The sequence below is a fragment of the Oncorhynchus kisutch genome, linkage group LG11 (assembly GCF_002021735.2).
Source record: "Oncorhynchus kisutch isolate 150728-3 linkage group LG11, Okis_V2, whole genome shotgun sequence".
NCBI lineage: Eukaryota > Metazoa > Chordata > Actinopteri > Salmoniformes > Salmonidae > Oncorhynchus > Oncorhynchus kisutch.
Genome location: NC_034184.2, coordinates 76,048,749 through 76,064,635, shown reverse-complemented (window position 1 = coordinate 76,064,635; position 15,887 = coordinate 76,048,749). Strand labels below are relative to the sequence as shown.

At 48.2% G+C, this 15,887-nt stretch overlaps 1 protein-coding gene across 4 annotated transcripts in view; it reads right to left on the bottom strand.

The window, feature by feature from the left end:
- Positions 1-233: 233 nt before the first annotated feature.
- The window catches only part of LOC109899218 (phosphatidylinositol 5-phosphate 4-kinase type-2 alpha), a 37,997-nt gene continuing 22,343 nt past the window's right edge, over positions 234-15,887 (bottom strand). Inside the window, exons 3-11 of one of the 4 annotated variants that reach the window (XM_031835116.1) lie at positions 15,535-15,631; positions 14,759-14,911; positions 14,337-14,483; positions 14,207-14,245; positions 11,170-11,283; positions 6,607-6,720; positions 6,254-6,491; positions 5,520-5,623; positions 234-5,372 (exon numbers count right to left, since the gene is read on the bottom strand). In XM_031835116.1, coding sequence (XP_031690976.1) covers positions 5,292-5,372; positions 5,520-5,623; positions 6,254-6,491; positions 6,607-6,720; positions 11,170-11,283; positions 14,207-14,245; positions 14,337-14,483; positions 14,759-14,911; positions 15,535-15,631 — 1,087 coding nt within the window. In that variant the 3' untranslated portion in view covers positions 234-5,291. The remainder of the gene's footprint in view (positions 5,373-5,519; positions 5,624-6,253; positions 6,492-6,606; positions 6,721-11,169; positions 11,284-14,206; positions 14,246-14,336; positions 14,484-14,758; positions 14,912-15,534; positions 15,632-15,887) is intronic. The other 3 variants (XM_031835118.1, XM_031835117.1, XM_031835119.1) reach the window with 3 other exon arrangements.

The following is a 15,887-nucleotide window of genomic DNA, read 5'->3' as shown; positions in this document are numbered from 1 at the left end:
TAATTGAATGATGTAATTAGTGAATCTATTTTAGTCTCCTTTATGTAGCCTGGTTTTAGTCGTAGTGTGTGTGTGTGTCCTGTTTGTGCTGACTTAACGCTTCCTCTCCAAAGAAAAAAAAAAAAAAAGACTCACTGGCACTACCTGGAAAAATAAAGGACATATTAAATGTACAAAGCTCAAAAGACAGTAAGTGAAAATAATGACCATGTACAAAGTACTGAAAACAGACCTCGGTTTAGCAGACAGTACTTTATTATAGTAAAGCGAATGACGATGGAATGGAGAGTATTAGAATATCAGCATTATGCATCAAACAATAAACATCACAGAACATGAGTTAACATTTCTCACAGGACCGCCGGCAGACAGCAACACACACACACACACAATGCTTTAGCAATGTGTAGCAAGGACTCTGGGTCACCATTACATACCTCACAATTTCCACAGTTAAAACCCCATAAACCTCACCATCTGTCTGTCCTCATATCTGTAATCATTAACACCTAACCGTGTGACACAAACACACTTCATTCAGTCTTCCAGAATCCATACGTTAAAAAAATAACACATTCAAACTGATACATTTACACCGTACAATATTTTCCAAGCTCATGTGTGGTCATTTTGAATGTAGGTGGATGCACGTGGAAAAGTTTCTTTTCACAAAATGTTGGGTTTAGTACGGCCTTTACATAGAGGAGGTTGAAGGATCAGCCAACGATGGACAAAACCAGCCATCTACGTCCCAGTGGACTGGGGAGCAATGGAGAGGGTAGTCTATAGTAGGAGTCCAAGTCAGTGACATGGGAGCACCCTCTCTATGGATCGAGCCACCATCTTCTCAGAGCAAAAACACATCTCTCGTGGTTGAGGGCAGGGAGAGCTGGCCCGTGGGTGAGGGCAGGGAGAGCTGGCCCGTGGGTGAGGGCAGGGAGAGCTGGCCCGTGGGTGAGGGCAGGGAGAGCTGGCCCGTGGGTGAGGGCAGGGAGAGCTGGCCCGTGGGTGAGGGCAGGGAGAGCTGGCCAGTGGGTGAGGGCAGGGAGAGCTGGCCAGTGGGTGAGGGCAGGGAGAGCTGGCCAGTGGGTGAGGGCAGGGAGAGCTGGCCAGTGGGTGAGGGCAGGGAGAGCTGGCCCGTGGGTGAGGGCAGGGAGAGCTGGCCAGTGGGTGGAAGGTAGAGCAGGTAGACATTTCCTCTTCACCACTGATCCTGGGTCAGCTGTTTTAGGTTAAGGTTAGGGCTTAGGGAACATGGAGCAGTGGTTAAGGTTAGTGCTTAGGGAACATGGAGCAGCCGTGCAGTGGTTAAGGTTAGGGCTTAGGGAACATGGAGCAGTGGTTAAGGTTAGTGCTTAGGGAACATGGAGCAGCCGTGCATTGGTTAAGGTTAGGGCTTAGGGAACATGGAGCAGTGGTTAAGGTTAGTGCTTAGGGAACATGGAGCAGTGGTTAAGGTTAGTGCTTAGGGAACATGGAGCAGTGGTTAAGGTTAGGGCTTAGGGAACATGGAGCAGGCAGTGGTGATGCAGCAACGTTAACATAAGATGGTGGAAGGGGAGTCTCGACTGCATCTGTTCCCTAAACAGTGCACAAATTTTGACCAGGACCTGGTTTACCCTAATCCTAAACCTAACCCTAAACCTAAATCCTAAACCTTAATCCTAAACCTAACCCTAAACCTTAATCCTAAACCTTAATCCTAAACCTTAATCCTAAACCTTAATCCTAAACCTAACCCTAATCCTTAATCCTAAACCTAAACGGGCTCTTGTCAAAATTATTTCACTGTTACAGGGAATAGGGTGCCATTTCATTCAGATGCATTCAAACTTCGGAGGAATTGGTCAGCGGACAAACACGACGAACATCATTATGACAGTCACACAAACCACAACACGCAGGTCCCTACTGAGCAGCGGGGAACGCAGGGTCAGATCAGCCCAGAGGCAGTCTCCACACCAAGAGGTAGACACACAGATCCAAGTTCAGATTTGCAGTACCACCCTCCCACCCCCCCCACCCCCCTAATGGTGAAGGTTAGGATTTGGGGAAGGTAAGCACCATCTATGCCTAATGACTAAGTTCTACCCATAACCTCAGTATCAGAGACGGCCATTTTAGTTTTTATGTTTGAAAACGGAACTAGTCAAAATAATAATACAACTGTATCAATTTGACTCAACAATAATATATTGAAAACACCTACTACACAGGCAGGGAAAACGCTGAAAATAAAACCCTATTAAAATAACATTTGAACTTTGTAAAAAAACAAAAAGACATTAAAAAAGACAAATGAAATCATTTGGAGTATAAAGGCACACCTCTTACACAGTGTATACGATGAAAACACAGTTTAAAGCTTGGTAAGGAGAGCCTGATGGGGTTAAGACTAGGAGAGTAACAATGGATCTAAACAGCCAAGACACAGGAGGGAGAAACTGTGTTCCTGCAACATGTATTGGTTTTGTTTTTACAGTACATACAAGCAGTAGCATTCTTCATATAACACAACACTGTCATTAACTCAAACGGTGGTGCTTAAAATACAATTATATTTCATGACTAAAATGCAACGTAAAAATATATGTGAATAGAATCTATGCGTGTAAAACAAACCATAATATGGATTTTTTTTGCTTGGGTTAGAACAGTCGAGGAGGATGACGTCACTGGTTTAGTAGGTTACCCATCACAGGTACAACACCAGACAGATTCTTCTCTGGTACAAGTCAGAGCTATATCTATCTATCTATCTCTCTATCTCTGGAACAGGTATAATGATATTATGTCACCCAGCCGTTTCCCTTGTTAAAACCACGTCACCCAGTCGTTTCCCTTGTTAAAACCATTAAAACCACGTCACCCAGCCGTTTCCCTTGTTAAAACCACGTCACCCAGTCGTTTCCCTTGTTAAAACCATTAAAACCACGTCACCCAGCCGTTTCCCTTGTTAAAACCACGTCACCCGGTCGTTTCCCTTGTTAAAACCACGTCACCCGGTCGTTTCCCTTGTTAAAACCACGTCACCCAGTCGTTTCCCTTGTTAAAACCATTAAAACCACATCACCCAGCCGTTTCCCTTGTTAAAACCACGTCACCCAGCCGTTTCCCTTGTTAAAACCACGTCACCCAGTCGTTTCCCTTGTTAAAACCATTAAAACCACGTCACCCAGCCGTTTCCCTTGTTAAAACCACGTCACCCGGTCGTTTCCCTTGTTAAAACCACGTCACCCAGTCGTTTCCCTTGTTAAAACCATTAAAACCACATCACCCAGCCGTTTCCCTTGTTAAAACCACGTCACCCAGCCGTTTCCCTTGTTAAAACCACGTCACCCAGCCGTTTCCCTTGTTAAAACCACGTCACCCAGCCGTTTCCCTTGTTAAAACCACGTCACCCAGCCGTTTCCCTTGTTAAAACCACGTCACCCAGCCGTTTCCCTTGTTAAAACCACGTCACCCAGTCAGGATCGTATGCATAACATTTGGTTACTTTTAGTATCTGTGCAAAATATAAAAATGTACCACCTCAATTCAAACCCGGCGAAACTCAATCTGAGATAAAACAACCTTTCAACAACAACGACGCAACAAAAGTCTGACTAAGAGGCAGACAACAAGGTTGAAAGGCTGAAAGGTTGGCATGACGTCACCACTTAAATAACAAAAGTAGATTTTCCTACAACCCAGCCCTTTCCTTTCCTCTCATGAAACACTGACACACAGCCGACTCAGGCCTGAACCTTGTATAGAGATCTTTGACTGTCTCAGGGCTCTCCATCTCAGTCCTGGAACGCTAATAGTCGTGAAGGCTTTTGTTCCAGCCCTGCTGTAACACCGAATTCAAATAACTAATGAAGGTCTTCTGTCTGGACCATAACAAGCTGAATCAGGTATGTTAGTGCTGGACAGGAGTAAATAAAGCCTGAATACTCAGTACTCCTCCATGGCCGGGGTTGGAGACCCCTGACACAGACAGATGTGGGTAAGACTCTGGTTCAGGCTGGTTTGATACCAGAGGTAAACAATAGGCCGTCTGTATCTGTCCTGAAGGCACCACTCCTCTTTCTCTGCTGTGCACTACACTCAGGCCTGGTCCCAAACCCACCTCTAGTCCCTCCTACACCCCTATCAGACATGTTGGGGCGGAGTTGGATAACTCCAAACAGTGCTTTTGTTGTGGTGCAGTAACAGAACGAGAGATCATATCTCTAACATAAAAGTGCAACAATTTGTTTAAGGTGCTGATGGCAATTCAGGTTCAAAGGTCCATGAGGTATCATACCATCGCCCTGCCCTGTCCCACAGGAAGTCAAATACCCTTTCCTGGTACCCCCGCCAGAATGACATAAACCCGATCAGTCAATGATGTCGTAAATCTCTAAAGCCTAATGGAACTGAATGAAACTGTTGGACGAGTCAGACCTCGTGTCATTTCTGGTCTCCTCTCTGGCCATCCTTCCAGGTACCCTGCTATTCTCCTCTCTTCCTCGTCGCTATTCTTAACTTGTACCCAGCCAGCGCTCTCACTACCACCAACACACACACACACACACACACACACACACACACACACACACACACACACACACACACCAGCTCCCAGTCTTACTAGACGCAGCTTATCCTAACGTCTCGTGTATGGAGGGAGTGATGGATGAAGGGACAGATAGGAAGGTAGCTTTGGCTTGGGCAGGGCTAAATGGCAATTGGATGGTCTGGCCGACGGCCTATTGGACTAATACTTCCTACTTCCTGAAGACGAGTGAATGGTTTGGACTAGCCTCAAGGTGCACTTCCTGTTTACTTCTACCTGTACTATTTACTCCGAGAGTGACCTCACTATTGTTATCCAATCACTGAGCCCTGTTCTTCCTCATTCTAACCCCACCCCCTCCCAAAGGGGAATACAGAACAACAAACAATGCAGGGTGAGGACATGGTGTAAAAAAACTCGATTCCCAAAGTACACAAAACAAACAAACAAATAGAAAAGTACTGACTAGAACACCGCGTAACAGAGATCAAGTCAAAAGAGAAGATACACCTATTCTCCTATCACACCTTATGGTCCCGCGTAACAGAGATCAAGTCAAAAGAGAAGATACACCTATTCTCCTATCACACCTTATGGTCCCGCGTAACAGAAATCAAGTCAAAAGAGAAGATGAATGTAAACAAATGATGGTTTTAGCTGTAGAGGGACACCCCTGCTAAAGGAGAAATGGAGAGAGAGATAAAAACCACCTCCACTCTCAGCCAGCCCCCCCCCCCCCTACTCCCGGGGGCTATGAGAGAATAGTGGTGATGAAGTCGTAGAACCTCTTGGAGTACTGCTCTGGGTTCACCGTGGAGATCTCTGCTCCCGCCTACAGGGGGAGACACATGGTGGAGGAGTCAGTCAAGGGAAGACACACAATCACACAAAAATCACACCAAACGAGGTGCAGACTCACTCACTCACTCACTCACTCACTCACTCACTCACTCACTCACTCACTCACTCACTCACTCACTCCGTGTTTGACGGTCTTGGCAGCGTGAGCGGCCTTCTTCTTGGCATCGTAATGCTGCAGAATATCAATGACCGCCATGAAGTACACCTCCTTCCTAGGAGCACCTGGACACACATACACACAGGATTATCCCTACACCTCCTTCCTAGGAGCACCTGGACACACAGGACTATACATACACCTACTGCCTAGAAACACCTGAACACACATGACTATCCCTACTGCCTAGAAACACCTGAACACACAGGACTATCCCTACTGCCTAGAAACACCTGAACACACAGGACTATTCAAACACCTACTGCCTAGAAACACCTGAACACACAGGACTATACCTACACCTACTGCCTAGAAACACCTGAACACACAGGACTATCCCTACACCTACTGCCTAGAAACACCTGAACACACAGGACTATCCCTACTGCCTAGAAACACCTGAACACACAGGACTATCCCTACTGCCTAGAAACACCTGAACACACAGGACTATCCCTACACCTACTGCCTAGAAACACCTGAACACACAGGATTATCCCTACACCTACTGCCTAGAAACACCTGAACACACAGGACTATCCCTACTGCCTAGAAACACCTGAACACACAGGACTATCCCTAGATCTGTAATGACATAACACAAGGGGCACCAGAGAGCTACAAGGACTGTCATCTATACTGTTGATCTAGTTGGTATTTCTCACCATCTCCTGAACCCCTCCCTCACCACTCACCGTCGTTGCTCTTGATGGCATAGACGTCTATGGTGGGGTCAAACTCCCCGGGGGACAGGGGCTTGGTGCTGTCCAGGGTGTTACTGGGGGAGTCAGGGGGAGTGCCAATCCCTCCGTCACTCTCCCCCTCATCGTCCCCCTCGTTATCCTCACTCTCCACCTCCTCCTGCTCAGCCCGCTCCACATCATGGATCCCCACCAGCAGACTGTAGTCCATCAGCTTCAACTGGGCCAGGAACTGGAGGTAGGGAGGGAAATAAAATGTGTTGAAGGAGACCGGATTAATCCAGACCCAAGTATTAATTCACTCACATCAGAAGAAATAACAGAACCACACACACACACACACACACCTCCACGTCTTTACGTAGCTTCTCCAGGAACATCTTCTTGTTGTCGTCGTCGATGCAGATCTTCTGTCCATCGTTGATGAAGTCGTTGTCCTTGTAGGTGGGCAGCTCCTTGGCCTGACGCCCCACACAGAAACACAGTCAGGACAGCAGAGGACACACCTGGACTCTACAGCTATTCACACTAATAAGGAAAAGTACCAGGGTTTACACTCTTTAAAATGACCCTCTGACTCATTGAATAAATTGATATGAATCCTGTTTTTCTGTGACACCCTCAGTTTGAAACAGACAGTGGGAGCTCTATGGGGTTTATGAGTTTCCATTGGGCCATCTGGCTGCAATACCATGTGTGACATGGGGTCTGGGGGCGCTTGTGTGTAAAGTGAGGCATTATTCTGTGGAACTGAGGAAGGAGTGAGCAGGAAATGAGGTCACAGCAGCAGCTCAGCTCAGGGAGCTGACAAAAGCAATTCTACAGCAGCACCAGGAAATGAGGTCACAGCAGCAGCTCAGCTCAGGGAGCGGACAGAAGCAATTCTACAGCAGCACCAGGAAATGAGGTCACAGCAGCAGCTCAGCTCAGGGAGCGGACAGAAGCAATTCTACAGCAGCACCAGGAAATGAGCCACACGCACACGCGCGCACACTGAGCCAAGATCTAACACACAGAAATGGATACACACATAGAATAGTTACAGATGGACACAAATACACACACAGACCACAAACAATGCTGCCAAGGCCGAGGCACCCTTGTTGCACACTCAAATGGATGAACGTTGTAATAATGTGGAGTCAGAAGGAAGAGACACTAGTACCGGCTACAGATATCATCCTGTTTATGACATCCATTCCATATATCCATCCACCCATTCTGTCCATGCATCCTTAATCTCTCCCACCTTCCTGATCAACCTTTTAATAGGGCAATGATCAGTTCAGGTCAGTACAGACAAGCCCATACAAGCATCACGTACTGGGGTGACATGGTAGAGAAGCAGAACAGATGAAGTAGGATGAAAACAGCCAAGAAAGAGAGAGAGGGGGGGGAAACAAAAGAGAGGGGGGGAGGGAGAGAGGGGGTGGAGAGAGTGAGAGAAAGAGAGAGACAGACAGCGATAGATTATTGGCCCAGTGCACAAGGTCTTCAGTCAGGTGACCGGAGTTAGTTTTTGAATTCCATTATCATATAACTACAGGAAGTTTGTGAAACATCGGATGTGACTGACGTCTCTCGACAGTGAATCCGCCTCAGCTTGGGGAGAGAGAGAACAGGAGAACTGCACCAGATCACCAACTGGACTATCACAAAATACACAGCACAACCTCCAGGTAAATAAAACCAGCCCGTGTGGCTCAGCTGTGGGTAGGATTCCCATGGGGGAAAATGGATGCACTCAAGTCGCTCTGTAAGTCGCTCTGGATAAGAGTGTCTGCTAAATGACAACTGGTGTGTGATTAGTAGTCAGGAAGGAGAGGCCTGGTGGTGCTCTGGTCTGGGCATGCTCAGACAACAGCTGTCCCAACCAGCCTCTCAGCCAGTCAATGCTGAATGGTCCTCCGTGTCAGCTACACACAGACTGAATGGTCCTCCGTGTCAGCTACACACAGACTGTATGGTCCTCCGTGTCAGCTACACACAGACTGAATGGTCCTCCGTGTCAGCTACACACAGACTGAATGGTCCTCCGTGTCAGCTACACACAGACTGTATGGTCCTCCGTGTCAGCTACACACAGACTGAATGGTCCTCCGTGTCAGCTACACACAGACTGAATGGTCATCCGTGTCAGCTACACACAGACTGAATGGTCATCCGTGTCAGCTACACACAGACTGAATGGTCATCCGTGTCAGCTACACACAGACTGAATGGTCATCCGTGTCAGCTACACACAGACTGAATGGTCATCCGTGTCAGCTACACACAGACTGAATGGTCATCCGTGTCAGCTACACACAGACCGTGCCTGTGAAAATACTTTAAGCCAGTGGGTGTAGTGCACTACGTAGGGAATAGGGTGCCACTTCAGATAGGCGCGCGCACACACACACACACACACACTCTGAGGTACAGCATTTCAGTTTATTTATTTATTTAACCTTTATTTAACCAGGCAAGTCAGTTAAGAACAAATTCTTATTTACAATGACAGCCTAGGAACAGTGGGTTAACTGCCTGTTCAGGGGCCTAATGACAGAATTATTACCTTGTCAGCTCAGGGATTCAAACCAGCAACCTTTCGGTGACTGGCCCAATGCTCTAACCACTAAGCTACCTGCCTCTAACCACTAGGCTACCTGCCGCCCCAAAATATGTCATAAGTGTGTTTATGAGAGGAATGGGAAGTGAAAGTGATTGGTTGAGAGTCAATAAGCCATAAAGGAAAAGGGCAGCAGTATGAAAACGTTCCAGAATAAACCAGGTCCATCTGGCTCTTTACTAGGAATCCTGTAGCCGTCATTACATGAATCTGAAGAAAGTTATGAAAATAAAATGAGATACGATTGATCTGATATATTGAGTATGACTGGCCTTGGTTCTACAATACGATTGATCAGAGACAGAGAGAGAGACAGAGAGAGAGACAGAGAGACAGAGAGACAGAGAGACAGAGAGACAGAGAGACAGAGAGACAGAGAGACAGAGAGACAGAGAGACAGAGAGACAGAGAGACACAGAGACACAGAGACACAGAGACACAGAGACACAGAGACACAGAGACAGAGAGACAGAGAGACAGAGAGACAGAGAGACAGAGAGACAGAGAGACAGAGAGACAGAGACAGAGAGAGAGAGAGAGACAGAGACAGAGACCGACAGAGAGAGTGAGAGAGAGAAAGACAGAGAGACAAAGAGAGAGCGAGAGACACGGACAGAGAGACCGACAGACAGAGCGAGAGAGAGCGCGAGAGACAGACAGAGAGCGACACAGACAGAGATAGAGAGACAGACGAGAGCGAGAGAGACACAGACAGAGATACAGAGAGAGAGACAGACGAGAGCGAGAGAGCGACACAGACAGAGATACAGAGAGAGAGACAGACGAGAGCGAGAGAGAGCGACACAGACAGAGATAGAGAGAGAGAGAGACAGAGATAGAGAGAGAGAGACAGACAGACGAGAGCGAGAGCGACAGACAGTGACAGAGAGCGACAGATAGCTACAGTTGAAGTTGGAAGTTTACATACACTTTAGCCGAATATATTTAAACTCAGATTTTCACAATCCCTGACATTTATTCCTAGTAAAAATTCCCTGTCAATTAGGATCACCACTTTATTTTAAGAATGTGAAATGTCAGAATAATAGTAGAGAGAATGATTTATTTCAGCTTTTATTTCTTTCATAACATTCCCAGTGGGTCAGAAGTTTACATACACTCAATTAGTATTTGGTAGCATTGCCTTGAAATGGTTTAACTTGAGTCAAATGTTTCGGGTAACCTTCCACGAGCTTCCCGCAATAAGTTGGGTGAATTTTGGCCCATTCCTCCTGACAAAGCAAGTGTAACTGAGTCTTGAGATGTTGCCATCTATTTTGTGAAGTGAACCAGTCCCTCCTGCAGCAAAGCAGCACCACAACATGAGGTAGGAACCCCCGTGCTTCATGATTGGGATGGTGTTCTTCGGCTTGCAAGCCTCCCCCCTTTTCCTCCAAACATAATGATGGTCATTATGGCCAAACAGTTCTATTTTTGTTTCATCAGACCAGAGAACATTTCTCCAAAAAGTACGATCTTTGTCCCCATGTGCAGTTGCAAACCGTAGCTTTTTTATGGCAGTTTTGGAGCAGTGGCTTCTTCCTTGCTGAGCGGTCTTTCAGGTTATGTCGATATAGGACTCATTTTACTGTGGATATAGATACTTTTGTATCCGTTTCCTCCAGCATCTTCACAAGGTCCTTTGCTGTTGTTCTTGGACTGATTTGCACATTTCGCACCAAAGTACATTCATCTCTAGGAGACAGAGCTTGTCTCCTTCTTGAGCGGTATGATGGCTGTGTGGTCCCATGGTGTTTATACTTGCATACTATTGTTTGTACAGATGAACGTGGTACCTTCAGGCATTTGGAAATTGCTTCCAAGGATGAACCAGACTTGTGGAGGTCTTGGCTGATTTCTTTTGATTTTCCCATGATGTCAAGCAAAGAGGCATTGAGTTTGAAGGTAGGCCTTGAAATACATCCACAGGTCACCTCCAATTTACTCAAATGATGTCAATTAGCCTATCAGAAGCTTCTAAAGCCATGACATCATTTTCCAAGCTGTTTAAAGGCACAGTCAACTTAGTGTATGTAAACCTCTGACCCACTGGAATTGTGATATAGTGAATTATAAGTGAAATAATCTGTCCGTAAACAATAGTTGGAAAAATTTCTTGTGTCATGCACAAAGTAGATGTCCTAACCGACTTGCCAAAACTATAGGTTTGTAAACAAGACATTGGGGAGTTGTTGAAAAACAAGTTTTAATGACTCCAACCTAAGTGTATGTATGTAAACTTCCGACTTCAACCTGTATATATATAGGATATAGATGCATGCCTGGCCTTGTTCCTTACGTCTCTTACGTGTTTCATGGCGCAGTAAAAGCGCGTGGCGATCCGCAGCGTTTGCAGCCTTTGCTGAACATTAGATTTGGGCCGCGGGGGTGCATCCTCAGGAGGGCGTGGCTGCTGGAAGAGGGGAGCGAGGGGATGGAGGAGGAGAGAGCCAGGAAAAGGAAGAAAGGAAGTTGAAAGGAAAGTGTTTAAGAAATACAAACTGTATTAGTATAAAGCGCGGCAAGGAGAGAGAGCTTCTGAAAGAGTGCACAGCCTGGCAAATGCTGGTGGAAAAGCCACGGTCGCAGTTTAAATTCCCACAGGGATCACATAGAAGACAATTTAGTTTGTCTTACTGAACCGCAAGTGGCTTTGGATCAGAGCGTCTGCTAAGTGGAATATATTTGAAGTGACATCATATCTCACCATTCTAGCTGGAATGGCAGATTATTCAACACATGAAGCTGTGTCAATCACATCTGTCAAATAGAAATCCAGGTTGGATGTGACGACAGCAGCACGGTGAAGTTGTCCGGGGTGTTGGAGAAACACGCCTGGAGATGCAGGGACATGCAGAAAACATGCATGAGAGAGCGAGAGAAGGAGCATGCAGCCAGCCAAGAGTGCTTGTTGTTTGTGTGTGAAACATCACACACACACACCGTACCGCCGTTACACACACCCACACTCCGTACCGCCGTTACACACACACTCCGTACCGCCGTTACACACACACACACACACTCCGTACCGCCGTTACACACACACACTCCGTACCGCCGTTACACACACACACACCGTACCGCCGTTACACACACACACACCGTACCGCCGTTACACACACACACACTCCGTAGCGCCGTTACACACACACACTCCGTATCGCCGTTACACACACACACACACTCCATACTCACAGTCTCTCACACACCTACAACACAAAAAACACAACTCTCTCTTCTCCACACACGCACACACCGAATACAGTATGCCACAATGTTCACAGTCTCACACGCCAGTTCACATCACACTCAGGTGACACTCAGAATCTTTTCCACACTGCAGGTTAAGAATCACAAAGCCTGTGGTCCGTTTGTACAACTACCATTGGCTGAATCAGAGCCATGCACTTCAAATGTATGACTATGGGCTGAATCATTCATTCATTCACTCCCACTCAGAGAAAGTCTGCTCTCATTACCAGAAAACCGCCTCATACAACTAACAGCATCTGATCAAATAATCCAGCAATGTAAACACACACCAAGCAGGGGACGCAATGGTACTGCTGTAACGGTAGTAAAGTGATGGAGCACACGGAACTGAAGACACAGAGCATGCAACAGTATGGGGGAAGGTAACGGGCAGGTAGGGACAAGTAGGGGGAAGGTAACGGGCAGGTAGGGACAAGTAGGGAGAAGGTAACGGGCAGGTAGGGACAAGTAGGGGGAAGGTAACGGGCAGGTATGGACAAGTAGGGGGAAGGTAACGGGCAGGTAGGGGGAAGGTAACAGGCAGGTAGGGACAAGTAGGGGGAGGTAACGGGCAGGTAGGGACAAGTAGGGGGAAGGTAACGGGCAGGTAGAGACAAGTAGGGGGGAGGTAACGGGCAGGTAGGGACAAGTAGGGGGAAGGTAACGGGCAGGTAGGGGGAAGGTAACAGGCAGGTAGGGACAAGTAGGGGACGGGTAACGGGCAGGTAGGGACAAGTAGGGAGAAGGTAACGGGCAGGTAGGGACAAGTAGGGGGAAGGTAACGGGCAGGTAGGGACAAGTAGGGGGAAGGTAATGGGCAGGTAGGGACAAGTAGGGAGAAGGTAACGGGCAGGTAGGGACAAGTAGGGGGAAGGTAACGGGCAGGTAGGGACAAGTAGGGGGAAGGTAACGGGCAGGTAGGGACAAGTAGGGGGAAGGTAACGGGCAGGTGGGGACAAGTAGGGAGGAGTGTAACGGGCAGGTGGGGACAAGTAGGGGGAAGGTAACGGGCAGGTAGGGACAAGTAGGGGGAAGGTAACGGGCAGGTAGGGACAAGTAGGGGGAAGGTAACGGGCAGGTGGGGACAAGTAGGGAGGAGTGTAACGGGCAGGTGGGGACAAGTAGGGGGAAGGTAACGGGCAGGTAGGTACAAGTAGGGGGAAGGTAACGGGCAGGTAGGGACAAGTAGGGGGAAGGTAACGGGCAGGTAGGGGGGAGTGTAACGGGCAGGTAGGGACCAGTAGGGGGAAGGTAACGGGCAGGTAGGGGGGGTGTGTGTAACTGGCAGGTAGGTGGGGGGGGGTGTAACGGACAGGTAGGGGGGGTGTAACGGGCAGGTAGGGGGGGGGGTGTAACGTGCAGGTAGGGGGGGGTGTAACGTGCAGGTAGGGTGGGGTGTAACGTGCAGGTAGGGTGGGGGTGTAACGTGCAGGTAGGGGGGGGTGTAACGTGCAGGTAGGGTGGAGTGTAACGGGCAGGTAGGGGGGGAGTGTAATGGGCAGGTAGGGACAAGTAGGGGGGAGTGTAACGGACAAGTAGGGGGGAGTGTAACGGGAAGGTAGGGGGGATGTAACGGGCAGGTAGGGGGGATGTAACGGGCAGGTAGGGACAAGTAGGGGGGAGTGTAACGGGCAGGTGGGGGGGGGTTGTAACGGGCAGGTGGGGGGGGGTGTAACGGGCAGGTAGGGGGGTGTAACGGGCAGGTAGGGGGGGGTGTAACGGGCAGGTGGGGGGGTGTAACGGGCAGGTAGGGGGGGGTGTAACGGGCAGGTAGGGGCAGGGGTCTTAACAGAAAAGGGTAGATGGTTTGAATACCCCCCCATGTAGTTGAAGACAGAATGGCAGGTCAGGTAGGTAATGGACAGAAGCTGCGTTGGTTTAAATCACCAGGTCTGAACACACAGCTCCCTCCCGCCCTCCACATGGTTGTATAGGACAGGGAGTGGCCAGGAATCAGAATCCATACTCAGTGTCTATATAAATACATTAAACACACCATGTATAGGTCCAGAGCTGGTTGTGTGTGTGTGTGTGTGCATGTGCGTGTGTGTGTGTGTGTGTGTGTGTGTAAATGACTGTACCTTCTCCTTGTCGCTGGCCTCCCTGGCCACAGTGGAGCCCTGACAGACAGAAAGATGTCAGACATTTCATCATTGATTTCCTTTTGTAAGCCTGTAACCCCTCCCTCCCTCCCTCCCTCCCTGCACCTACCTTCAGATCATATTTTTTGTAGACGGGGAGGCGGTGGGAGAAGATGTTCCTGGTGACGATCATGTAGGTCTCGTCTCCGTCCACCGTGAGGCGGTACATCCCCAGGAACTGAGGCAGCAGCGTGTTGCCATGACACTCCACTATGAACTAGGAGGGGGAGGCACTCACTTTGGTACTTCTTTAGGCTTGTGTGTGTGTGTGTGTGTGTGTGTGTGTGTGTGTGTGTGTGTGTGTGTGTGTGTGTGTGTGTGTGTGTGTGTGTGTGTGTGTGTGTGTGTGTGTGTGCATGTGTTTGTGTGCCTCTACCTGGTGGTACTTCTTGAGGATGTTGTGTGTGTGTGTTTCTGTGTGTGTGCCTCTACCTGGTGGTACTTCTTGAGGATGTTGTGTGTGTGTGTGTGTTTCTGTGTGTGTGCCTCTACCTGGTGGTACTTCTTGAGGATGTTGTGCATCTCAGCCACATCCTCGCTGGTGATGGTTTTGATGACGTAGTGTTTGTCGTAGGTGGTGTGAAAGCGAGCGCCAGTCCGACCCTGAGCATCACTGTTCAACGGAGCCGCACGGGTCAGGGAATTCTACAGTAAGAGAAGAGTCACTCACTCATTTCTGGAAACATATGAAACAGTGTTTGAATCTACAGAGAATGAGAGAGAGAGACAGAAAGAGAGAGGGAAGAGAGAGAGAGAAACAGAAAGAGGGAAGAGAGAGAGACAGAAAGAGAGAGGTGGACTCTGTGACTATCAGAGACAGCTGAAGTCAAGTAGGCCTCCAATCCCTCTACTGCACCCTCCAATTGCCCAGCCCTACACCAGCGCCACGGTGTGTGATGACAAACACCCCTCCTTCCCCTGAGGTTGTGGCCCCCGCCTACCCCCTGAACCCCACCCCCTGCCACACAGCTGATGCCCTCCAGAACTACCCCAGATCCAGAACCACCCCACCCTTCCTAGCCCCCTCCATGTCTGGTTGTCTTTCCACCTCCACTGAAATATAAAACAAGACACAGAGACAGCTGCAGAGGAACAGAATCAATGACCTATCATGCCAACACAGAACACACACAGCGAGAGAGACAGAGACAGAAACCGAGAGAGAGAAACAAGACAGAAAGGAGAGAAATTTGCTGGTAAGATATGAAAGAAAGGGAAAGATTTGGGAGAAAAACAGAGTGGGAGTGAGATGTTCACTCTGTGTGTACCTGGAAATCTTGGTCATCGATGCCAAACCTCTCTCTGAGGTTGCGGAACACCAGAGGACAGTACTCCTTAAACTTGAAATGGCTCGGCATGTTCTCCCTGCACACACATACATTTAACATTAGGTAGCATTTACCTTAGGACCAGGGGTTCCCAAACTGGTGTGGCCCACGACCCCAACATGTAAAAAAAATCAACAGCCCATGTTTAGAGTATTACAAATCAGTCTGAAATACTTTCTAAAGTACTGTCAATCTGAAGGAAGTATGGTTGGAAGTGAAATCAGAAAGGTATTTTGATCTTCTGTTTAGAGAAGAACATCATGGATTGTTATCCCGCGTCTGATTTAGTGCCT